General features: G+C 40.6%; 1 protein-coding gene and 1 pseudogene across 2 annotated transcripts in view; both read left to right on the forward strand.

Moving 5' to 3' along the window:
* Positions 1-320: 320 nt before the first annotated feature.
* The window catches only part of MTR (5-methyltetrahydrofolate-homocysteine methyltransferase), a 100,762-nt gene continuing 75,375 nt past the window's right edge, over positions 321-25,707 (forward strand). Inside the window, exons 1-9 of one of the 2 annotated variants that reach the window (XM_075995500.1) lie at positions 321-737; positions 9,672-9,883; positions 12,709-12,798; positions 15,669-15,738; positions 17,804-17,896; positions 19,564-19,670; positions 22,632-22,691; positions 23,449-23,543; positions 25,356-25,456. In XM_075995500.1, the coding sequence (XP_075851615.1) occupies positions 704-737; positions 9,672-9,883; positions 12,709-12,798; positions 15,669-15,738; positions 17,804-17,896; positions 19,564-19,670; positions 22,632-22,691; positions 23,449-23,543; positions 25,356-25,456 (862 nt within the window). In that variant the 5' untranslated portion in view covers positions 321-703. Of the gene's footprint in view, positions 738-9,668; positions 9,884-12,708; positions 12,799-15,668; positions 15,739-17,803; positions 17,897-19,563; positions 19,671-22,631; positions 22,692-23,448; positions 23,544-25,355; positions 25,457-25,707 lie in introns of both variants that reach the window. The other variant, XM_075995499.1, reaches the window with a different exon arrangement.
* LOC142862478 (uncharacterized) lies at positions 7,947-8,047 on the forward strand (annotated as a pseudogene).

Here is a 25,707-nt window from a genome sequence, read left to right on the forward strand (position 1 = left end):
TGGTCTTCTGACTCCAAGTTTGGGGCACCCGACACTGTGCAGCTGGTTGACACCAGCTCTAACGCGGCGCCTCGGCTGTACCTCGTAGGTGTCCCTGGGGACGCAGTCCCGGATCCTGGGCGCGGAGATGAGCAAAACCTCCGCGAGCACCGGGGAACCTGGACTACGTCTCCCAGAGAGCCGCGGGGCGAGACCTGAGGTGATTGGTTGAGATCAACAGCCAATACAGCTGCGAGGAGCTCTTGCCGACCAATCAGAGGCTGGAAGAGGCGGGACTCCCTCGCCCGGGCCAGACTGGGCGCTGAAGTAAGAGCGTTCTGAGCAGCCCCGGACCTCTACGGGGCTGGGAGGCGGATGCCGCGTTGTCCTCCTCTCCGGGTCTTACCTCGAGTCCTCTCCCGCGCACTCCCGCGACTCCGCCTCTGGTGGCGCGTGTCTGGCCGCTAGGCAGGCGCCGAGGACTGGCCGGGAGAAAGCACGTGCTCGAGCAGTTGTCGCGCCAAGCGTCTGTCATCTCCGCGCCCACTCCCTGGGCGTCGCAGGCCCTGTGTGCCCCCGCGACCCGGGCCTCCGGGAGGAGTCAGAAGGCCGCCCGGCCTTCTTTGGCAGAACTGCTGGGGTGCTGGCTGCCGCTCTTGGCCGTCACCTGCGGCGAGCGCGTGTTCCCCGCCGCGCGCCCCTCGCGAGGAGGAGACTCTGCAACATGTCACCCGCGCTCAAAGAGCTGTCGCAACCCGGTAACGCTGCGGCCCGGTCTGCGTAGTTCGGTCGCTTGATTACTGACTCGTGCTGAGGCTTCCTAACCCCCTGGGCGATTCTCCCCAGCTGCGGGAGGCTCCCGGCGGGGTTTCCCCCGTGAGCGGGCGGCGCCGTTTGAACTTAACCCCGGAGCCCTGGGGCCATGTTTTCTTCCGTTCTGCCTCTTCCTCTACCTACCCCCCCAGACAAACCAGCAAAAACCCGCTAAGCGCGCCCCTCCAGGTGCGCCCGAAACGCTCCTAACGTCGAAGTAACTAAATTTTGCAGTTGGACGCAGCCTGTGCCAGCAGGGGCATGTAGAAGTTTTGCATGGTGTGAGGTGACGTTCTTATTTAGTAAATATTTGGTGAGCACCTACTGCCAAAGAAAGTTCAAGCGCTGAGAAACAGATAAGGAAACCCAGATAACTATTTTAAACTACCACATTGAGCTTTTCTGCTTCTGTGCACGCTTCTGCAAGCTCCGGTATGCACAGAGTAACTGTTACAATAGATCAAGCAGGCCCCATCTCCAGATACTCAGTAAATTGAGATGGGGAGTAGTAATCTCAAGTGATTCTGATATCGGTAGTCCTGGGATCAACAATGAGAAAAATCTAGTTTAGCCATTCAGAAGAGCTGAATATAATTTCAGCTTTGTAATGAGCTCTGGGTCTCTAAGGTCATCCCCGATTATAATCTGTGGACAAATACACACATAAAAATGTGTGAGGTAGGAGATGTGGAAACAGAATTAGTAATAAGAACAGAACAGTAACTGTCGCATCACAGAATGAGGATGTTCAGTTCCAGGTGGAAGGGGAATACTAAATCCATAATTCAGAAAGAAATTTACCAGAGATTAACTGGTGCCCCTAGGGTACTGATGAACAGGACTGGTCAAATTGTTCTTGAAACTAGTGGGACTAGCTGAGAAACATATCACTCCCTATAAAGTAAGAACTTTTACTCTTGTAGGAATATCATAGTTATTTGGATTTTTTACTCAAGATCTCTGGCCTTCCCTTTCTTGTTTAATTTACAAAAGGAAATGTGATTTTCCCCTTCATCTGAATTGCAGCAAAGTGCCTCTGAAGATTTAGAATATTTTGAATAGTGAGTGATCTTTTTGCAGAAAATGGAAGGAAAATTGGTGAATGTTTGGATCTACCCCAGTCTCCTCACTCCAAGCCTATCTTCTCTAGTTGAGCACCAAGTCAAGTTTAACCAAGAGTAAGGCCCCTTAAGGAATTCTGAACCAGGTCCTTGGGCCTAGAAAAGACCTCAGATGTATTCCTGTTTCTCTCGATGAGAGCAACCCCTGTGTTAGGATTAGGGTCAGGTTTTTAAAAATTTAGGCACTTACTGGTATTCAGTCCTTTTTTTTTTTTTTTTTTTAAATTTTGATACAGTCTCACTCTGTCACCCTGGGTAGAGTGCAGTCATTAGCTATCATCATAGCTCACTGCAATATCAAACTCCTAGGCTCAAGCCATTCTCCTGCCTCAGCATCCCAAGTAGCTGGGACTACAGACATGTGCCACCATGCCCCACCATGGTTAATTTTTCTGATTTTTAGTGGAAATGGGGTCTCGCTCTTGTTCAGGCTAGTCTCGAACTCCTGAACTCAAGCAGTCCTGTCTTGGTCTCCCAGAGCGTTAGGATTACAGGCGTGAGCCACCACGCCCAGCCTGGTGTCCAGTGTTAATGAAGCTTTTTAATGGAGAACTCAGAATTCCAAAATCTCAAGGCTGGGCCTTAAGGTTAAATGCCCATGACCTCAGACCATGGTGTGCACCCTGGGGAAGGAGGCTAGTGAGCTGGCAAATACCTCTTGTGAGAAAATTTTAACTATAGCTTCTAAAGGTTTCTTGGTTTCATCCTTGTTTGGCACTATGCATGTTATCTGGAACTCAATTGGTGAGTGATTAATGAAAATGAATAAATGACACAGTGGATTACATCAGCCTAATTCTTCTCAGGCTTACTAAAATCAAAGGGAGAAATAATATATTTTAAAAATGGAATAATGCACGAGCAAAGATATTCCTACAAAGTGTAGCAAGTTGGTACAGATTAGAATTTAGAGATCCAAAAATGAAAGTGAGAAATATCTTGCAAGAGACTTGTAGAGCAGTAGTAAGATCATCTTTTTATTTTTTTAATTTTTTCTAGGAGCTGGTTGTTTGAGTAAGATCATCTTTAATAAAGAAAGGAAACTGCTGAGAAAGCATTGAGATCATTTGATTATAATATAGAAAATAAAAATGTGTTTTCCTTGCTGTATGTGTAACGATTTAGCACTGTGGAAAAGGGGGTCCTAAGTAAATCAGGCCTATGGGGGGGATCATTTTATCTTCAGAGGAGATGTGTTCTTGACACTGCAATTTATTACTTATATCTTTATTGGCTTTTGCCTTCATCTTGTCATTCTTTTAGGCTTGTTCCATTTTTGTTTGTTTTTTAAGAGAAGGGGTGATGGGGTCTTGCTATGTTGTCCAGGCTGGCCATGAACTCCTGGCCTCAAGCTATCCTCCAGCCTCAGTCTCCCAGGTATCTGGGACTGCAGGTGTGCCCTACAGTGCCCAGCCTAGGCTAGTTCTTAAAGGTGCTACTTGACTTACCCACCTCGCATCTGACTGATGCTTTAATCAGTTAATCCCATGTATGTTTATTCTTTAGAATACTTGCTGTGAATCAAAATATTGTTAGCTAGAAAATAAAATGTTAAAGGCAATAAAAACCAAAATACATTGGCTGGGACCACTCAAACTGGGGCAAATACTGTGTGATCTCTTAGGCTCATGAGTGAAGAACATTCCTTGAGATCCTTTCCTCTGCACTCCAGTTATATGTTAAAATATTTCTGAGACTGTTATTACTAGTCAGTTAGATAGGGGAACTGCAAAACAATATATTCCTATATTTACTATGAAAGATGTTAGAATCTGCTCTATTTAGAACCTGACTATTCAGTCATAAAGTGTACAGAATGTTCTAGACCTAATGAACTAAGTACAGATAATACAGCACTTTTTGTTGTTCTTCATGGAAGAGCAAAATTTTAGTAGATGCCCACTTAGCCAAGAGAAAGGAGAATTGTTAAGGCGACTTATTCTTTTCAGAAAGTTCTGATGGTAATTAGAAGCCAGGGAAAGGTAACCTCCTCCTGGAAAAGCTGGGGAATACAGAAGGATAAGAACAGTGAACACTTACACCAGCAAATCTTAGTTTCTCTAAATGAGAAATCTTACATTATCCCCTTTAAAAATAAGCGTGTGGGTAATGTGGAAGCAGTGGATTTTTAAGGCCCTCTGTTGCAGAGGTGTTTTGTTTTCAGTCCATACAATCCCTGCTTGTATATGTTTTGTGATGTATTCCCTTTTGTCTGTATTTTTCATTCACAATTCTCTTGTTTCCATAGACAGCCTATTTCATGTATATCCATATATTTGTACATTTCATTGTATAGTCTGTGTACATATTTTTAATTTATTTAATTTATTAATTTATTAATTTAATTTATTAAATCATCAATTTAATAATATATTATACAGTATAAATATAAATAGTAATATAAATTATTTAAATGGTATCTTGGTAGTTAACCATTTCTAACTTTTTCACTTAATATTCTGTCCTTAAGAGCCAGCTATGTCACTGTGGTGTATCTGGTTATCAGTGTGTAGTCCACAGTGAGCATCAGCCACATTTTACTAAGCCATTTCCCAAGGTGGCCTCCAACCTGCCCACTCTTGTGAACATCCTCTTATGTGTTCTTGGTGGACCTATGTGAGACTTCCTTTGGAAATATACCCTGAAGTTTTTGCTGGGTTTTCTGCATACTTAATTTTACTAAGGCTGGTGCAGTCTCACACCTGTAATCCTAGCACTCCAGGCCAAGGCGGGAGGATCGCTTGAGCTAAGGAGTTCAAGACCAGACTAAACAAGAGTAAGAAATCTTGTCTCTTAAAGAATTTTTTTCTTTTTTTTTTACTAAGTCTGTCTAGGCTGCTCTCCGGAATGGCTGTTTCTGTCTGTATTCCAGCAAGCGTACTTGAGGGTTCAGACTTTCTTTGGTATTATTCAATATCGTAATTATTGCCCATCTATTGAGTGTAAATTGATACATTTCATTTTAATTCACATTTCTCTGATAGCTAATGAGTTTGAGCATCTCTTCATGTACTTGCTGGTTGTTCAGTTTCCTATGCCTTGATTATTTATATCTTTTGCTCATTTTTCTATTTGGTTTCTTAATTGTTTTGTGGGAGTCCCTTGTACATTCTAGGGGTTAGTCCCTTTTGGACACTGAAAACTCTTTCCCCAATACATCGTCTATTATTTTTGCCTATAGCGATCTTAATTTAACAGAAATCCTTAGTTTTTATGTAATCAAATTCATCTTTTTTTTAAAAAAATTAGAATCTTTTTTTTTTTTTTTTTTTTTTTTTTTCTATATATATTAGTTGGCCAATTAATTTCTTTCTATTTATAGTAGAGACGGGATCTTGCTCTTGCTCAGGCTGGTTTCGAACTCCTGACCTCGAGCAATCCTCCCACCTCAGCCTCCCAAGTGCTAGGATTACAGGCGTGAGCCACCACGCCCGGCCTAGAATCTTTTTGAGTCTTAAGATGCTCCTCCCCAGTTGAAGTCATATAGGCTTTTAGAGCTTGAATCCACTCCCCTAGCTCTAAAAAAAAAAAAAAAAGAAATATTTAATAAAAAATAAATAAATAAGATGCTCTTTCCCTGTTGAAGTCATATAAGCCTTTCACAAATTGTAGGATAAGTTTGTCAAGTTTCTAAAAAAAAAAAAACGTTTAGTGTCTTAAAAAAACTTTGATTTGTTGCTTATGTGGTGACTCAACAAACAAGAGCTCAGAATTTTCGTGTGTCGGGGCTGGATTGTTTTATGGTAAATAGTGAACTATCTGAAAGACTGGAAACAAAAATTTGTATTTCTGGCCTGAAAAGTAGGGGCCCCATGGAAAGTACAAAGACTTTTTATGCAAATGGGAGGAGGAGTGCAGGTGCTGTCGGTAGTCAAATTTGCTAAACCTGTGTGCAGTTGCTCAGTGGAGGAGACAGAAGGAGAAAGACATGAAAATAATTTGATATTGATTGACCATTTTGCTGACGCAAAGGACATATTTCATTGTGGAAAAGATTGCATTTTTTCCCCTAGAAAGTTTGAATACCTTTTGAACATGAAATTTTACACGTTATACCCCACCCCACCCACCCCGCAAGGCTCCCATTAGTCTTAGGATTCAGTCACCCACTTAAGCTCATACGGTCTCATTTCAGGTTGGACTTTTAAGAAAGGAATTCTATTGGGCATATAGGTTGAAGTTTTGAGTCCTCTCCTCATTCCTCTTTTAAATTACCTCCATTTAATTGTTTTCTCTAAGTATTGTCTTGTTTCTGCCAGATCGATGTTCATTTCCAAACCTGCAAATATGCCATTATTGCCCCAATATGAACAACCGAGAGTTTTAGGCTTTCCGTGATATTTTTTCACAGCTCACTGGACTTTGTAGTATATAGAGCACAATCTTTAGAGTTTTAGTCCTAGCTATGTGATAATAATGACATAATAGGAGGGGCTAACATTTATCAGATGTTTACTGTATATCGAGTATGTACGTCTCATTTTGTGATTGTGTGACTTGAAAGGCCCAGCTTTTAAACACATGATTTTATTGTCACAGTTCTGATGATGAAGGCAGGGTGATGTTTCCCCATTTTGTTGAAACAGGGAGTCTTGTCTAAAATCCCATAGCTACTTAGGGGAGCTGGACCTAAAGCCCAGATTTCTTGGCTTTTCTTACCCTACCATCATTAGCTTAATCATATCAAACTCTGAATGCTTGTAGCTGATAGGACAGTCATATCAGGGTGGGGGCAGTCCAAATTAATACCACATCTGAATTTGCTTTGTCAACTATAGCTTGAAATGACTGGCCCCCTGCCTGATGACTTCTGTCTTTCTATTATACATGCCTCATCAAGCCCTACCCCTTTTCTGTATTTCCTTTGGTACTTGAAGTGCTACTGATTGGATCATTGGATCTCAACTTTGTTCCTTTATCAGAAAGGGTTTTCTCTCACCTGCAAATTCAATAAACATGGTTAGCCAGTGAGCTAGCTTTGGGAAGGAGAAACATACTGCCCTTTGGGAAAGAAACCAGAGACTTCTTGTTGAAATTTTCTCTTGCAGGTTACTAAACTAGCCTTCCTGAAGGCTAATAGCTCTTTGGCCATCATCTCGCCCCTGTTCTCATCTTGTGTACCTGAGACTCTGGACAGTAAGACAAGGCAGGGTTGTTAGTGTGCACCCAATGCCAGCATACAAATATTCTTACGTTACTGGTTTGGGTTTTAAATGACCTTTGCCTCTTCCTCCTCGTTTTCCCTCAATTTTTTGTCATCTTAATTAAGGAAATATTTATTAAACATTTAGGTGCCAGGTACTGTTCTCAGTGTTGCTAGGCATGAAGATGAGTTGGTCTAAAGACAGTCTTTTCCTCCAAGGAGCTCAAATAACTTAGAACCAGCCCTATTTCACTTGAACTTTGCTCCACTCTCATTGAGTACGGAGGAATGTTGACAAGATGGATTGATGACATTGTTGGTTTGTTTGGAGTAATTTGTGTTCATTCTGATAGGCCATAAGGAACTGCTGAAGGTGTTTGAACAGGGGAAGCAAGTGGTTTAAAATTGTTCTATAATAGGAAGATTAATCTGATAGTGGTGCATAGGATTGGTTGGGACCCAGGTGACCAGGTATAGTGGTGATTTCTTACCTTTGTGGGACACTTGATAGTTTACAAGGCAACTCCATTTCTGTGATCTCATTTCCATAGGTGCAAACTGAAGCTCAAAGATTTGTGATGGCTAGCGAGTGTAGAGAGGGCTTGAAGAAAGGGGTTGGCTCTAGGGGTAGAAGGTCGGATCCGTGTGAGTGGCATTTTGGAGGCCAAATCTGTAAAATTTAGGATCTGAGTAGTTGCTGGTTAACAAGAAGAATAAGGAGTCAGATAATACTGAGATTTTAAGGTTAGGCTTTTGGGAAGGGTGTTGCCATTCACGGAAATAGGGACATGAGACAGAATGTAGCAAGTTTGGTTTTGAACATTAGATTAAGAGACAGATGTGTATTCCAGATGGCGACACCAGGTGCACAGTTTGAAATCTGGGTCTATGTGCTTGCTTCAGCAGCACATATACCAAAATTGGAACAGAAGATTAGCATGGATCCTGCCAAATGGATGACACGCAAATTCGTGAAGCGTTCCATATTAAAATATTTTTATAAAAAAATTAAAAAAAATCAGTCTAAGATTGGGGCCAGGTGTTTTTTGATAATTAGAAGGTCTTGGGTGACTTTAGAAAGCAATTTGAGGACAGCGGTGGAGGAGGAAGCTAGATCAGGAAGATGAGGAATCGGTGGGTATTCCACACCTGGGAATAAAACACACACACACACACACACACACACACACACACACACACAATTCCCCAAACAAACAAGGAAAAGGAGTTGTTGTGTGGGGCGGTGTAACCGCTGGAGATAGGAAGGGGCAGAGGGAGGCGTTGTGGCTGTGGTGATCACATGTTCTTCCTTAGGTGCAGAGAGAGGGGAGATAGAGTGAGCTAAGTTGCAGGAGGCTTTGGAGGTGGCGAGGGTGTGAATTTGAGGAGCTTCCAGCAGAAGACTTCTTTGTACAGGACTGGGTGAAATCACTTTTAGAGTGAGAAGGATGGAAGGGATTTGGTGCTAAAAGAAAGCAGAGATTGGGACAGCAGATATCCAAAGTATTGTGGGAAGTCAAGAAAAGGTGAACCAAAGAGGAGACTCAACATTATGAATTTTTAGTGACTCCAATCAGCACAGTTTTGCGGCTTTCCAGTAGTTCTTAGAAGCCAGAAAGTAGCATTGGAAGGAGTAAGCATTGGGTCCTTTTTAGGGCCAGGAATTAGAAGTGCAGCAGCATGGGGTGAGTTGAGAAGTTTGAGGGTGTTGGCCAGTTATTATCTAATACATGGAGCAGAGGTGAGTAAAACACTGTCTGCAGGCTATTATTAGCGCTGGCAATAGGTGGGAGGAAGGATCCAAACTAACATTTTAAAGGGCAGTTTGGTATTACTGATGGTTTTCAATTATCCCTGCTAAATCTCCCTATTAAGGGAGCATCTGCCCAGAACTAACAAAGGAAAGAGAGCTCTGAGGACTCTCTTTATTTTTATTTATTTATTTATTGAGACAGAGTCTTGCTTTGTTGCCCAAGCTAGAGTGAGTGCCATGGCGTCAGCCTAGCTCACAGCAACCTCAAACTCCTGGGCTCAAGCAATCCTTCTGCCTCAGCCTCCCGAGTAGCTGGGACTACAGGCATGCGCCACCATGCCCGGCTAATTTTTTCTATATATATTAGTTGGCCAATTAATTTCTTTCTATTTATAGTAAAGACGGGGTCTCGTTCTTGCTCAGGCTGGTTTCGAACTCTTGACCTCGAGCAATCCACCTGTCTCGGCCTCCCAGAATGCTAGGATTACAGGCGTGAGCCACTGCGCCCCGCCTGAGGACTCTCTTTAGCAGCTTGGCCTCACCTTGGGTCACCAGCTCATTGCTGCCTGTCTTCCTTATCTCTGAGAAAGGAATAGCTACTGCCTACTTTGACTTTGGCTTGGTGCTTCACCAATAATTCCGTGCCGTGTATAATCCTTTATTGTATTAAACATTGTTATGATTTAATGAGAACATTTTTGGACCACATTTTTCTAATGCTGTAGAGTTTTGAGTGTGTCTTTTATGAACTCCATTTACTCCCTATTGTGGTTTATTATAAATTATTCTGAAGTCCCCACCGACCCATCTTTCTTTACCTTTCGTTCTTTAAAGTCAAACTTTCACTTTTTCTTTGAAGCAGGTCTGAAGAAAACCCTGCGGGATGACATTGAAGCCATTCTGCGGAAGAGGATTATGGTGCTAGATGGAGGGATGGGGACCATGATCCAGCGTCACAAGCTAAGTGAAGAACACTTCCAAGGTCAAGAATTTAAAGATCATGCCAGGCCACTGAAAGGCAACAATGACATTTTAAGTATAACTCAGCCCGATATCATTTACCAAATCCATAAGGTAAAGTATTCCCAGGTTCCTCTCTCTCTCTCTCTCTCTCTCTCTCTCTCTCTCTCTCTCTCTCTCTCTCTCTCTCTCTCTCTCTCTCTCTATCTCTCTCTCTCTCTCTATATATATATATATATGCATTCTGTTATTCTGCAAGCTGTTTCATATGCCGAGGGAAGACTACTATGCCAAGTGCTCTGGAGAATACAGAAGAAAGAGGCGGGTATTCAGAAAGCAGGTATTGGACACCAAATAGAAGTCATGCACTGTGTTGAGCACTCAGGATAAGGAGATGAGGAAGGTAGGTTTTTTTGCCCTTGAGGCATTTAAACTCCAGTGAAAACAACCTTAAAATCCTGGACAAATCAGGGTTTTCACATTCACTATCTTATTTATGTCACTACATTAGCCGTGATGGAGAAATAGTGAAAGGTGGTATCTTAGCTCAGGCTGCTATAATAAATTACCATAGACTGAGTGGCTTAAACAAGTGCGCATTTATTTCTCACAGTTCTAGAATCTGGAAGTCCATGACCAAGGTGCCAGCAATACCTGTTTCTGGTGAGGGCCCACTTCCTGGTTCACAGACAGCTGTCTTCTCGTTGTATCCTCACATGGTGGAGTGCAGAGAGAGAAAGCAAGCTCTCATGTCCCTTCCTAGACGGGCACTGTTGTGGTCTAAATGTTTGTGTCCACCCCAAGATTCATATGTTAAATCCTAATGTCCAGTGTGATGGTATTGGGTGCCCTTGTAAAAGAGGCTCAAGGAAGCCTATTCACCACCTCTGCCATGTGAGGACAAGGTGAGAAGATGCTGTCTTTGAACCAGGAAGTGGGCTCTCACCCAGTATAAAGTTCCAAGACATAACTACCATTTATGTGTTTTACTTTATATTTTAGTCTAATTTTATATACTTAGATTTTCCAGAATTTTTTTTTTTTTTTTTTTTAATGAGACAGAGTCTCACTCTGTTTCCTGGGGTAGAGTGCCATGCCATTAGCCTAGCTCACAGCAACCTCAAACTCTTGGGCTCAAGCAATCCTCCTGCGTCAGCCTCTGGGGTAGCTGGGACTATAGGCACACACCACCATGCCTGGCTAGTTTTTTTCTGTTTTTAGTTGTTTGGCTAATTTCTTTCTATTTATAGTAGAGACGGGGTCTTGCTCTTGCTCAGGCTGGTCTCGAACTCCTGACCTTGAGCAATCTGCCTGTCTCGGCCTCCCATAGTGCTAAGATTACAGGCGTGAGCCACTGTGACTGGCCCTTTTTTCCCCAGAATATTACAGGAGTACAAACATTTTGGTTACATAGATTGCTTTTATATAGTTTGAGTCAAAGTTATAAGTGTGCCCATCCCCCAAATAATGTGCATTGTATCTGTTAGTTGTGAATTTACCCATCCCCTTTCACCCCTCCCATGTGCTTGATTTCTATTGAGTTTTACTTCCATATTATACTTAGATTTTTAAACATTTAATTGGTATTATATTGCTTGTTACTGTCTTATAATTTGCATTTTTACTTATATACCATGAGCATTAAATATTCTGAAACATTGTTTTAATAACTTCCTAATCTATTCTATGTATATATCATCATTTACTTAACTAATCCCCTTATTCTTAGGCATTAAGGTTGTTTTCAGTTTTTCTTGCTATTAATATTTTTTAAAAACTTAAACTAGTTCTCATAAAACAAACCTCATAGATAAGAGTAAATTCCCATTTGACCATATTCCAGATTGTAATTTTTTCCCTAGAGATAACCACCGATGTTAGTTGGTATGTATCTTTCCAGATCATTTTGTTATGCATTTATATATAAGTATATGTGTATATGTGGGTGAGTATATATATGTGGAAAACGCACAGTACTGTTTGTGTTTTAAATTTAATGGTGTCATGCTTTACATATCATTCTATTTTACTTTTCTGCTTAACCGTACTTGTAAGATCTTTCCATGTCAGTATATGCAGATGTACAGAATGTTTTTTTAGCTGTCACATAGCATGTAATAAAGTGAATATATTATAGTTATTTAGCTATTTCCCTATTGATGGATATTTAGGATGTTTGTGACTTATTGTTATTATAAATATGTATATCTTGGTTTTATTTCCCAGTTCTTCTGCAAACATTGTCCATCATGTTAGGAGGGATTGGGTTTACTCACTATTGGAAAATCAAGGTGGTCAGGAGATTCCAGGGTGTTAGTCAAATTGAGGTTGAGATAGCGTCTAAAGAGTGAAGCCAGGAGGATGGGTTTCAAACGGGGAGAACAGTGGGGAATCTAAGTGCTTGAGGTTCCAGTAAGGGTGCAGATCTGGTTCAGAGGGACTGGCAGATGTGAACTGAAAAAAATTGTGGTCAGAATTTGAGATGTCAGAGACAGTGCAATTCTCAGTGGGGATCAGGTTGTGCTAAAGCAGGGAGAAGGTAAAGGAAGGTAATTAGTTATTTAACTAATGTTTGTTAGTACCCATGATGTGCCAGACATTTGATATGCTTCTTGTATTAGCATATCGCCACCCTGTCAAGTAGGGCTATAATATTTTCAAATGAGGAGACTGAGACTCAAGAGAGTTTAAGGAACTTGATCAAGTTCATAGAACTTCAGCATGTTAATTAGTCTGAATTCAACTTCTGTGGTTATTTATTTATATATACCACGTGACTTTTCTGTGAAATCCTTACACCTTTCTGCATCTCTGGACTCTAGTGCCTTGTCTTATTAAGTGATCAAAAGATGTGTGGTGGTGGTGAAGGGACATGCTTATTGTTGGGGGACAGGGACTTTAAAACTCATAAGAATTGACGGTATTATCTTTTGTTGCAGGAATACTTGCTGGCGGGGGCAGATATCATTGAGACAAATACTTTTAGCAGCACCAGTATTGCCCAAGCTGATTATGGCCTTGAACACTTGGTAAGAATTCCATTTTTCCATGAGCATTTGCTGCATTGGTAGTTGCCAGTGAGAAAGCCCTGAGAACCTGCAAAGTCAAGCTGGTGACTAGTTTTCTGCTGTGGTGAGACAGGAAAATGGCTTGAATCTCCTCTGCTTATGAACACAGCAGCCTGTTCATTTTCCAACTGGCTTGTTTTATGGGCAAGTAGTAATCAAATGAAATGATACTTATTATGCAGTGGCTGTTGATAAAGGCACAATCATTGGCTGTATGCTCACAGTATTGTGAGGCCTTTTTAAGTATCAGGTGGCAGATTTGCTTTCTTTCCTTTTTAGATTGTAGTAAAATACATATAACATGAAATTTACTATCTTACCTATTTTTAAGTGTACAGGTTAGTGGCATTAAGTACTTTCACAGTATTATGCTACCATCATTAGTATTCATCTCTAGACCTTCTTTATCTTCCCAAACTGAAACTGTGTATCCATTAGAAAATAACTCCCCATTCCTCCCCACCCCACAGCCCATGGCATACTCTATTCTACCCTTTTATTGTTTTTTCAGACAGAGTCTTGTTTTGTTGCTCTTGGTAGAGTGCAGTGGCATCATCATAGCTCGCTGCAACCTCAAACTCCTGGGCTCATGCGATCTTCTTTCCTCACCCTCCTGTGTAGCTGGGACTATAGGTGCATGTCACGATGCCCGGCGAATTTTTCTATTTTTAGTAGAGATGGGGTCTCGCTCTTGCTCAGGCTGGTCTTGAACTTTTGAGCTCAAGCAATCCTTCCACCTTGGCCTCCCAGAGTGCTAAGATTACAGGCGTGAGCCACTGTGCCAGCCTATCCTACTTTCTATCTCTATGAATTTGACTATTCTAGGTACTGCATGTAAGTTGAATCATATGGTATTTGGCTTTTTGTGATTAGCTTATTTCACTTAGCTTAATACCCTCAAGATTAATCCATGCTGTATGTGTCAGAATTTCCTTCCCTTTAAGGTTGAATAATATTCCGTTGTATGTATATACCACGTTGTGCTTATTGTTTATCTGTTGATAAACATTTGGATTGCTTCTTCTTTTTTGCTGCTGTGAATATACAGTATTGCTACTATGAACATGTATGTGAAATATGTGTTTTGAGTCCCTGCATTCAATTTTTTGTATATATAGGCAGAAGTAGAATTGCTGGCTCGTCCGGTAATTCTGTGTTTTAATTTTTTGAGGAACTGCCATATTGTTCTTCACAGTGGCTGTGCCATTTTACATTCCCACCAGTGGTGAACAAGGGTTTCAGTATTTTCACATCCTTGCCAACAATTTTTGTTTTCTATTTTTTGATGGTAGCCATCCTAATAGGTGTTGGTGGCTGATTTGGTTTCCTTTTAATCAACATGATACTTCCACATTTACATTTTGTAAAATGTTAATGATGGAAATACGTGGTAGATGCTGATGTCTCCATTTCTGTGTGGGATATTTCCAGACACATGCTTCTGTTTTCACGTAAGTAGCCCCAAGTGCTCCAACATGGATTTTTCCCATGGTACTGGGGCATTGTGAGATTTAGTGCCATTTGGGTTATCAAGGGAAAATGAAATAGTGTTCCAGTTACTTTTGTATTATTTTAGAGCAGGAGTTGGCAAACATTTTTTCTAAAGGGCCAGATAGTAAATATTTTAGGCTTTGTTGGCCACATACATTCTCTTGGAACTACTCAGTTCTGTCATTGTACTGCAAAACCAGTCACAGACAATATGTAAATAAATGGGCTTCCTATATTCCAATAAAACTTTATTTACAAAAACAAGCGGTGGACTAGATTCACCCTATAAGCCATGGTTTGCCAACCCCTATCTCTAGGATATTCTGGTTTTTTAATTGCTGGACGTAAGGATCCAAGACACATGGGATCTCAGAATTGGGATGGATCTTGACAATCTCAAGTCTGAGACCTCCAGATCTGGCCATGAACCTCCTTATACCATAGGTAACACTGTGCATGTATATTCTTTTTTGTTTTTTTGTGAGAGAGTTCATTGTACTTTATCAAATTCTCAAGAGGTTAATAATCTACAAAAAATTTGGAACTACTGATTCCAATGATTGTACAGGGAGGGAAGTCAAGGCCTAGGAAAGTTGCTATGGGATTTCCCGGTCAGGCAGTGACAGAGCTTATCCTTGAATCCAAGTCTCCTGCCTCTGAAGCCTTTGCTTTTCTCTTTTTTTGAGACAGAGTCTCACTCTGTTGCCTGGGCTACAGTGCCGTGGCATCAGCCTAGCTCACAGCAACCTTAGACTCTTGGGCTCAAGGGATCCTTCTGCCTCAGCCTCCCGAGTAGCTGGGACTACAGGCACGCGCTATCATGCCTGGCCAATTTTTTATATTTTTAGTTGTTTGGCTAATTTCTTTCTATTTATAGTAGAGATGGGGGTCTCGCTCTTGCTCAGGCTGGTCTCGAACTCCTGTGCTCAAGCAATCCTCCTGCCTCGGCCTCCCAGAGTGCTAGGATTACAGGGGTGAGCCACCGCGACCAGCCCCTTTGCTTTTTCTATTACTATTTTTTTTAAATTAATTCTCAGAATATTTAACTACATCAGCTTATTCTCTGACATATCAAATGTCTAGAGATTGATTGCTCTTTTTACCAGTCAGCTCATGATTTGAGAGACCCTAACAGCAGTTCCCAAGGATTCATGCCTTTCTCTATTCCCTTTCAAGGCTGGAGCAAATATGCCTTCTTGGCTAGGATTTAACTCAGACTTCAGATTAATTCTTTCTGTAATTCCTTACTGAATAAAACTGGGTATTGCACGATTATGAATTCATTACTTACTGTATGAAGGAACCGAAGGACAAGCTAACATTTGTGGTTGATGTATTAGGCCTACCGGATGAACAAGTGCTCTGCAGGGGTGGCCAGAAAAGCTGCCGAGGAGATAACTCTCCAGACAGGTAAGGACATTCTTCCTTTTTTGTGCACATGATTCCTTGGATGTTCTCAGCTATACTGTGCTGTCCTCATTGCAGTTTTTCTTTGCGTGACTTTTGGTTTACGAGCAACACTGCAGACACTGTGTTTGACATGTTTGTAGGTTACTTTTCTGCAGTTTCATAATCGAGCATTCAATCTCTCTGAATCTATGCGATCGCTGTGGGCCTTGGGCTCAGGGTTTACTGTTTTACCCTGCTGGTGGTTACAGCCTGACTTTGTAGCTAGGCCCATGACTTCCTTGGGTATTGAGAGCTAAAATGATTTTTCTCCTTTTTGAAGTACGTCATCAAGTTATTAAGTAACAGCTATCTGTTTTGATTATTTTGACTATCATTAGGATATTTCATGTCATCCTCTTAAAGCCCACCCCGATTGGCTTCTCTAGGTAGAAAGACTATCTTTTGAACATTTTCCCCTTTATACTACTGATGTCCTTGAAGGCTCTGAGTAGCTCACAGAAGAGTGTGGCATTAGATTTAGTCTTGCTGGAACTTGAAAAGTGACTCCTGAAATAACTAGCCTCCTGGCTGGCTGCCATCAGAACACTTGGGCACCAGCTGGTGGGAGGGAAAGGAATAGAAGAAATACATGGAGCCCCTGAAGATTTGGAAATGTGAAGTTATTGCCAAGAGTAAAACAAAATTGTTATGGAGTTACACACAGCATACTAATGAAGACCAGAGCAATTTACAGGAACTCTGTTTCTCAGGATAATGTGTAAATCCATGGAAATGCATAGACTGTTTCCCCACCAGAGTCATAGGTCAGAGGCTATTGAACCAGCTAAAGCAAGGAGAGATAAGGACATTTTTCTTATACTCACATTACTGCTCAGCTTTGGGGAAGATAAAGAATATTTGGGCCTGTAAACCTGTTCAAACTGGATTATCAACTAGTTGTTAGTCTTCAGTTAAATTATAAAGCATAGCCCAGATTAGTGAGTAGCTAAAATCGCCCCAGGTAATGAGCTGTATGCCCATGGCTTCTGTTGTTATATGTAAATGAACAAAACTTCCCAGGCCATTTTAGAAACACCTAGACTCCAGCCTAAAAGAAAGGTTATTAAAGAGTTATTCAAGTAAGATTTAATGTGCTTCATACTTCAACTTCAGACTTTATAATTGTTGATCCTGATTTGATATTTCCCCCAGTGAAGGGCTTGCAATGTGGTGCTAGAGAGGATTTCAAGTTGAATGCTACCGTGAGGCAAGTTTGCAGAACCTGTGATAAGTTTAGGACCTTTGAGGTTTCTTAAGAAAAGGAGAGGCAGGGCGTGGTGGCTCATGCCTGTAATCCTAGCACTCTGGGAGGCTGAGGCAGGCGCATTATTTGAATTTAGGAGTTTGAGACCAGCCTGAGCAAGAGCAGGACCCTGTCTCTACTGAAAATAGAAAGAAATTAGCTGAACAACTAAAAATAGAAAGGAAAAAAAATATTATCCAGACATGGTGGCACATGTTTGTAGTCCCAGCTACCCAGGAGGCTGAGGCAGGAGGATCGCTTGAGCCCAGGAGTTTGAGGTTGCTGTGAGGTAGGCTGATACCACGGCACTCTATCCGGGGCAACAAGTGAGACTCTGTTTCAAAAAAAAAAAAAAAGGAGGGCAGATAATTTGTCCAAACATAGTTATGATGTTAGAAAAGGATTGCTTTCTGAAATGCTTTGAGGTCAGATGTGTGAGAATTCAGAGTTTTTTGAATTGGCTTAGCGATAATTTGTGTATATCTTCCATATGACATAATTTCCTCAATGAGATCTGGGGCAACCCCAATGATCAAATATATATTAGCAAAGTCTTAATCATCTTACTAAAATGGGATAAAGATTATAAATGGCCTCTTGTTTAATAGAGGTCAGTTTTGTGGTAAATTAAGAAAAAAAAATGGGCTTTTAGAACTTTTTGGATTTTAGAGTTGTGGACAAAGGATTGTAGACCTGTGTTCTAGGAAAAACCTTACAGCCTGTTGATTCACAACAAAAAGATTGAGTCATTTAAATTTTACACTTGTTTTTCTTTTCCCAAAGGAATTAAGAGGTTTGTGGCAGGAGCTCTGGGCCCAACTAATAAGACACTCTCTGTGTCCCCATCTGTGGAAAGACCAGATTACAGGAACATCAGTGAGTATTTATCATACATGATCATTGTTCTTGGGCAAGTACATCTGTGCTTCAGGAATCTGTAAATCTGTAAAATGGGCTCAATGACATGGTCTACCTCAGAGTTATTGTGACTTAATCCACTTAAAGGGCTTACAACAGTGCTTGGAGTATAGTAGACATCTAAATAAAAAGTGAGATGCTATTATTATTATTTGAACTTGCTTTCAGATGTATATGATGTTGTGTTAGTGCTTATGTGTCAACTGTGGAAATAAAATAATAGAAATAAAGCTTTAAACTGAGAAGCTGAGCAAATTTGGATACTAGGCCTTAGTCTATTATAAAATAACCCACTATATCCCCATTTAATTTATTGCTAAGCATCCAAACTATCTAAACATACTAGCATTATGAACAAGTGTGTATAGACAGGCTTGTATGAAGAGTTGACCAAAAAAAAGTCCAGGAATCAAGGTCAGTTTGTATGCATTAAGACTATAACAAAAACAAAAAGAATTAAGATGTCACAGCTGAATAGTAATGATACCATGTCTGGTAATGGATTTTGTGTGACAAGATCAGGCCAGTACAGTTTGTAGGTCTTGGTTATAGCACTTTGCATGTCACCAGCAGTTGCTCATACCAGACTTATGTGTGGCCGACGCTCTCTCTGGTCTGGACATGGCGGTGGGGAGCCAACCTCTCCGTGCTCTTGTGCTGGCCGCATAAGGTGAAGCACAGCAAATCCTTGTTTAACATCCTCAGCAGGTTCTTGGAAACTGCAACTTTAAGCAAAATCTCATCCAGCAACCTTGTATAACATGGTTTTCTTCACTGCTGTTTCATTATGACAATGAGGAAAAATACTGGTTTTGTTATACGTTACCTCCTTGAAGTCACAGCTTCTGAGAACCTGTTGATGATGTTAAGTGAGGACTTACTGTATATTTATACAGCAAGTATAAATTTAATGTCTAGGCATTAAATCTAATGTTTAGGCATGTTAGGCATCTCTACTGAATAGCTGAGCATTTTTTCTTTTATGGTTGGGAGATAAAATAGGAGGAGGGATGACCTCTCAGGTGGAAATAAAGAACTCAAGACATTTCTAACAAAAATTTTACCTTGGAGTGATTGAACACATTTGTTTGAGACTGAAATTGCCCAGCATATGGGTTTTCTTTCTGAAAGAATTGGTGTAAGAGCAGGAACAAAATCCATGGACCTGTATAGCCTTTTAGCAGAAAGAGAGTGAGATTTCAACTCAACCTGTGATACGTCCAAATCTGTGTGACATGTTTCTCACACTCATCTCTTATTTGGTTGATTAAAGTGATCTATGGAATGAATTTTAAAGTAAAGTAAAAAAAAGTAAATTAAAAAAAAATTTTAATGTTGAAGTAAGGCACATGGCTCAAGAAATTCATGCACCTGCCCACCCACTTTCAGCTCATACATGGGAAGTTGGGGAGGTTAAATGCCAAGTGTTTAGGAACAACCGTGTGCAGTTTACTTGTCTACCTTCTGTTGCTGCCAACTGTTTCTTACAAAAGGGCAGTGTTTTCTTTAAACTGTGCGTTGTAAACCCCCACTAGTTCGCAGGTTCAAGACCTGCACTCAGCATACCCTGGGGCCATTCTATAAAATTGATAACTGATGTGCTGGGTGTGATTTATCTTTTGCAGCGTTTGATGAACTTGTTGAAGCATATGAAGAGCAAGCCAAAGGACTTCTGGACGGTGGGGTTGATATCTTACTGATTGAAACGATTTTTGATACTGCCAATGCCAAGGTGAGTTAAGGGAGAAAAAAGGACAGCACTGGGGTGAGGGCTGTGATGAATCCTCTCATGTATTAATAGTAAGACAATACTAGTAACCATTATCAAAGTTAAATAAATTTCCTGTATTTGCTCTATTTTGTTTAGAATATTATCAGGCCAGTACAGTAAGAAAAACTTCAAAACACTATCCTTTTAGCTTTTAAAAACCAATTTTTCTAATTACAAAAATAAATATTTTCATATATAGCTACCATAAGTGCATTTATGTGTAGGTAATAAATACATGCTCTTGGTTCTAAATTCAAAAGATACTTTGGCTGGGTGCTATGGCTCATGCTTATATTCCTAGCACTTTGGAAGGTCAAGGCAGGAGGATTACTTGAGGTCAAGAGTTCGAGACCAACCTGAACAAGAGCAAGACCCTGTCTCTACAAAAAATAGAAAAATTATCTGGACATGGTGGCACTCACCTGTAGTCTCAGCTTACTCAGGAGGCTGAGGCAGAAGGATTGCTTGAGCCCAGGTTTGAAGTTACAGTGAGCTATGATGACTGCAAGCTACCCCAGGGAATAGAATGAGACGCTGTCTCAAAAACAAACAAAATATATGGAATGAAAAGTAAATATTTTTCCGTCTCCTAGTTCCTTGGTATGTCTAGCTCCTTTCCCACAGACAACTACTACTGTGAGTTTGGGAGTCCTGACAGATTGTAAACAGATATGAGCATATATGTTTGTGTGTGTTTGTGTTCCTTGCATATATACAAAGGTAGATAAGTATATGGGTGAAAGCAAATATCTTTAAACATGTGACTTTGCACAGTGTACGTGTAGGATGCGTTTCTACAAGTGAAATTGCAGAGTCAAAGGGTATGTGATTTGTTAATTTTTATCTTTAGTACCCTTCTTTGAGATTGTTCTCATTTATACACCCCTCAGCAAGCAGTGTACAGTAGTGCTGATTTTATTACACTCTGTGCCCTTGATTTTTGGTCTTTTTTATTGAGTCTTTTACTAAGGAAATCATGCCCTTGTCAGTAATGAGCAGCAAATACTGCCTTCCAGTTTGTTGTTTGACTTTTGACTATATTTATGGGAGAATTTTAATTTTGCATGGTTGAATTTATAGATTCTGTTTTACTAGGGGTGAGGGGGTACTTACAGGGGTACTCCTCAGTGCAAGATAAGGAGGAAAAAAAGGTCCTTCTCCCACTAGTACTTTACAGTTTTATCAAATCTTTAGTTATTCAATTGTTGTGAATATAAGGCTACACATTCCAAATTTTGAACCTTTTTTATCATTTGCTAAAATACTCGCATACAGGGAGCCACTATCAGCCCAAAGCTAGATGACTACCCTACTTCATACTTAGTACATCACTTTTATTGGGTTCTCTTTTATACATCTCTTTAGAAATTGTTTTGTGAATCTCTGGTAAATAAATTGTATTTTTTTTTTTTTTTTTTTTTTTGAGACAGACTCTCTCACTCTGTTGCCCAGGTTAGAATAGTGCAGTGCTGTCATCACAGCTCACTGCAACCTCAAGCTCCTGGGCTCAAGCGATCCTCCTGCCTCAGCCTTCTGAGTAGCTGGGACTACAGGCACGTGCCATGATGCCCGGCTTATTTATCTATTTTTAGTAGAGATGGAGTCTCACTATTGCTCAGGCTGGTCTCTAACTCCTGAACTCATGTGATCCTCCTGTCTCAGCCTCCCTGAGTGCTAGAATTACAGGCATGAGCCACCACGCCCAGCCAATAAATTATAATTTAAAAGCAATACAGGTATACATTTTGACAATAAGAACAGTAACAAACAAGATAAAGAATATATCTGAAATGAGATTCATACATACATTTGAAAAGAGTCATAGTATTGTTTAGATTAGCAATGGGGAGGGTCTAACAATAGGATAAACCATTAAGGATATATTTAGAGTTTTTAAGTTTTAGAATGTGAAGCATACATTCTTCTGAATACATACAGGAACTGCTTTCCCTCATGATGCATCTGGAATTTTTTTAGAGTGAGAAATAGAATAAAGATCTAACTTTTTTCCTCTAAGGTTATTTGGTTTTTCTAACACCATCTATTAAACATCCTATTATTTCCCAGTGACAGGGATGATGTGGAATGTCACCCTTACCATCCTAAATTCCAGAGTGCATTTGGGTCTATTCTCTTCTAGTAATCTATCTGCTGATGTGATACTGACTATTTACTATAACATTAGAATATGTCTCAGTAACCAGTAGGCCTAGTTGTTTTTCAATACGCCCTCCCCTTTTTCCAGAACTTTCCTGGCTATTCTTAGATGTTTGTTTTCCATAGGATTTTTAGGATGAATGTGTCTAGTTCTAGAAAGGAAATTCTGATATTTTTGACTTAATAACTTTCCATTAAAAAAACCCTACCATCATAGAGAAGGTACACAGTAATTACAGGTTGCATTCTGATTTCAAAAAATTGTGAAAACATTCACATCTTAGAATCAAAAAACATAATGATAAAAAGAGAGATCTGGTCCTTAGAACTTAAAACGTGGATTGAGCAGCACAGAGTAACATGGGATTTGTACTTTTACAATCTTCCCTAAACTCACTGTTGGTTCATTTACCTGCCGTGTATATGAAAAGATGTGGAAGGCGGGAGCTTTCTAATATAATGTACTTATTTGTTGATTTTTATTGAGAGAGGGAAGGAAGAAAGAAGAGCTCCTCCACAGAGGAAATATTTGTTTATAAGTGAACTTTGTCAGAGTTTGTTTCATTTTAATATGTATAGTATCATACTTGAGAAAGAGCTTCTGGGGCCGTGCATTATAGGGAAGACAGTTTTCTTCTCCCCAGAGAGCTCTATGTATATCTTATCTGAAGAGGTCTTGAATAAGGGAGCATTCTGATCGGGCAGTTAGACTGACCGTAGACACAGTCTTTTGGAAATAAAGATCTTCCTGTTTTCCCCTGACAGGCAGCCGTGTTTGCACTCCAGAAACTTTTTGAAGAAAAGTACGCTCCCCGGCCTGTATTTGTAAGTTCTGAAATGTTTGCATGATAAATTCTTTTATTATGTTTTTTTTCTTTCCTTGTAGAGTAGATCTACTGATGGTATCTTTTAGAAACCACCTACTTAAACTTCTTCTGTTCACCTCCCTGCCACCACTTCTAGATCAGTAACTGTCCTATCTCAGGAGAGGCCAGGAACATGAATCGAGAAGTGGCTGGTAGAAGGCAGGCTGTTCAAAAGAAGCCCAGCTGTATTGGTCCTCTGAAGCCAAAGGTTTAAAGACCATCAGTCTTATTAGGGCCCAGGAAGGGATGCCCTTGCCTGCTGGCTGCCATGTAGCTGTCGCTGAAGACACCAGGCTGCCAATTTATTGACCCAACAGGCAGACCTATGTGAGAGTCCTGAAGATTGCCTGGTGAGAGTAGAGTAGAATCCAAACCAGGGTGTTAGCTAAGTCAGATGTTTACCAGCAGGTAGTCAGGATAACCTGAGGTAACTCTGGGAAAGCCGCCCCTAATGGATCTTGACCTGTGAGCTCTAAAGCTGTTTTGGTCACTGCTTTTGCCTCTGTGACTTCCCCTTCCTGTTTCTTATCACCTCCTCTGCCAGTCGCTTGGCACGTGTCTGTTCCAACCGTCACCAAGGTGCTGCCTTGGAGTTTGAGCTCCACCCTTGTCTTCCCCGTGAAAGAACAAAGAAAGTTGGCTGGTTTGTTTTATTTTGTTTTTGTGGTTATATTCTTAAGTCTGTGTTGTTGACTTCATTTGCTTTATTAATTCAGATTTCAGGAACAATTGTTGATAAAAGTGGGCGGACTCTCTCGGGACAGATAGGAGAGGCATTTGTCGTCAGCGTGTCCCATGCAGACCCTCTCTGGTGAGTGACCTGTCTTTCCTTGACTCCCTTCCTTTGTGGGGATCTTGTCTGATAGCCACGGATTGTGACCTGGGAGGGGACTGCTTCCACATATTGCCACTGTACCACTTCCTTTAAGTACTTTCAGACCTTTCCCTAAGGGATTCGGAAGACCACTGCCTAAAAGGGTCAGTTGAGGGACGGGAAGAGTTCTCACACCTCCTGGGGCAGCTCTCACACCTCCTGGGTCAGCCAGATGGCTGCCTATTTGTCTGTGGGTATCCTTCTTGTAGTTAAGACTATGCTTGGCTGGGTAACGCTTGAAAGCTATTATCAGCCGCTTACATTTTTAGGGCAATTACCTTCCCTGTTTATGGGGCACCCAGAAACACACTAGCTTGGAATAATGTGGGAATTCTAAAGCTTATATTTTTATCTTTACAATTATCATGGCATCCAGGCACAGTTGGTGCACACCTGTAGTCCAGCTGCTTAAGAGGCTGAGGTGGGAGTGTGACAGAGTAGTCACCCCCTCCCCCCATAGATAGGGAAGGGAAATATTGAGAGTGAGGAACATGTAACAAGAGGGAATGGCCTGAAAAAAACAGCAAATATATTTTCCATCTCTTTAAAACATCCTCCACTCCTTTTTGAGAACTAAAACCTCCATCCCTGCCTCTAACCAGTGGTTGGGAGGGGCAGGATCAGTCTTTTGTTATTTGTGCTAAAGGAGATGGCCCAGCCCAGACCTGGTAAAGGGAGGTCCTAGGTGGAAGTCACACGATTGTCTTCAGCAGAGATGGGACGATCAGAATCATCAACTGTAGTTGAACAGTAATTGCCTGAAGCTGAGAGCCCATTCTTTAAAGGCTCTGTGTTTCTGCTTATTAGGACGATGACATTTCAAACATGAGTCTTTATGCTTCTCCTTTGCTGGCAAAATAATAAAATGTCTCTTTCCTCTTCCCCCAACCACATGTCCTTGTTCTTCTGATTTGGCCTCATGGACAAGTGGCTGAGCTTTCAGTAACATATAGTTTATAAAACATTTTCATATACCATATTTAGGTTGAACTTTACCATAACCCTGAGAACTGATTGGGTATTATTATCCTCATTCAACAGATGAGGAGAACTCAACAGATGAGTTTTCAGATTAGGAACACTCAACCTGTGTTAACTAAACTCCAGACTTTATTCAGATTTCAACAGTTTTCCATTAATGTCCTTTTTCTATTCCAGGATCCAATCTAGGATACTAGATTGCATTTAGGAATCATAGTAAAAGAAAAAAAAGTAAAATAAGCGATTATACAGTCCAATAGTTTCATAGTTGTTTCCTAAATTCTGGAAGACCTTAGGGGCCCTATCTTATAGCAGGGATTCTACTTACGGAGTAGGAACCAAGTCCTGGTCTTCTGGACTTCCAGGGTGGCTTCTTTCTGCCATTTCATGTTCCTTCTACTTCTAAGATTTTCCTTTTCCTGTTCCTTAAGTATTGCTCTCAGATCAGATCTTTTTTTGCAGTGCTAGTTTTCTGGCATTTCTATCCTACAATAAACCACTAGCCAATCTGTGAACTTATTTAAGGAGTGACATCCATAGACAGGGTTCTTAAGCTAAGATTATATGAAGTTGGAAATGGGCAAAAATAATACTCAGTGCTACAGGAGACCTCTGTGAGATGGCTTTGACTATAGTTGAAGAAAGATGCTTTGAATTAGGAAATGTCCACTTGGCTTTAGATATTTTCTTCTCTTTATCATAACTTTATATGCATAGATATTTTGAATGAGAGATGATACTTCTAATATCTTCTCTGTGTTTTTCCAGCATTGGATTAAATTGTGCTCTGGGTGCAGCTGAAATGAGACCCTTTATTGAAACCATTGGAAAATGTACAACAGCCTATGTCCTCTGCTATCCCAATGCAGGTGTGTGTTTCAGGGGCATCACACATGGGGAGATACAAATACACAAGATATGGGTAGATGGGATAACAGATCTTCATTAAAAGAATTTGTTTTGCAGATATTGGTATATAGTTGGCACTCAAAAGGAATTTTCCAAATGAGAAGTATTTGAGTTTAGACCAGTGTTTCTTTTTAGAGCTGAAAGAATAGTTTGGTTTAGCATAAAGCCTTTGAATAGGACATAACTTGCAGGAATGAGCCTAGTCATATAA

The sequence above is a fragment of the Microcebus murinus genome, chromosome 19 (genome assembly GCF_040939455.1).
Source record: "Microcebus murinus isolate Inina chromosome 19, M.murinus_Inina_mat1.0, whole genome shotgun sequence".
Classification (NCBI taxonomy): Eukaryota; Metazoa; Chordata; class Mammalia; order Primates; family Cheirogaleidae; genus Microcebus; species Microcebus murinus.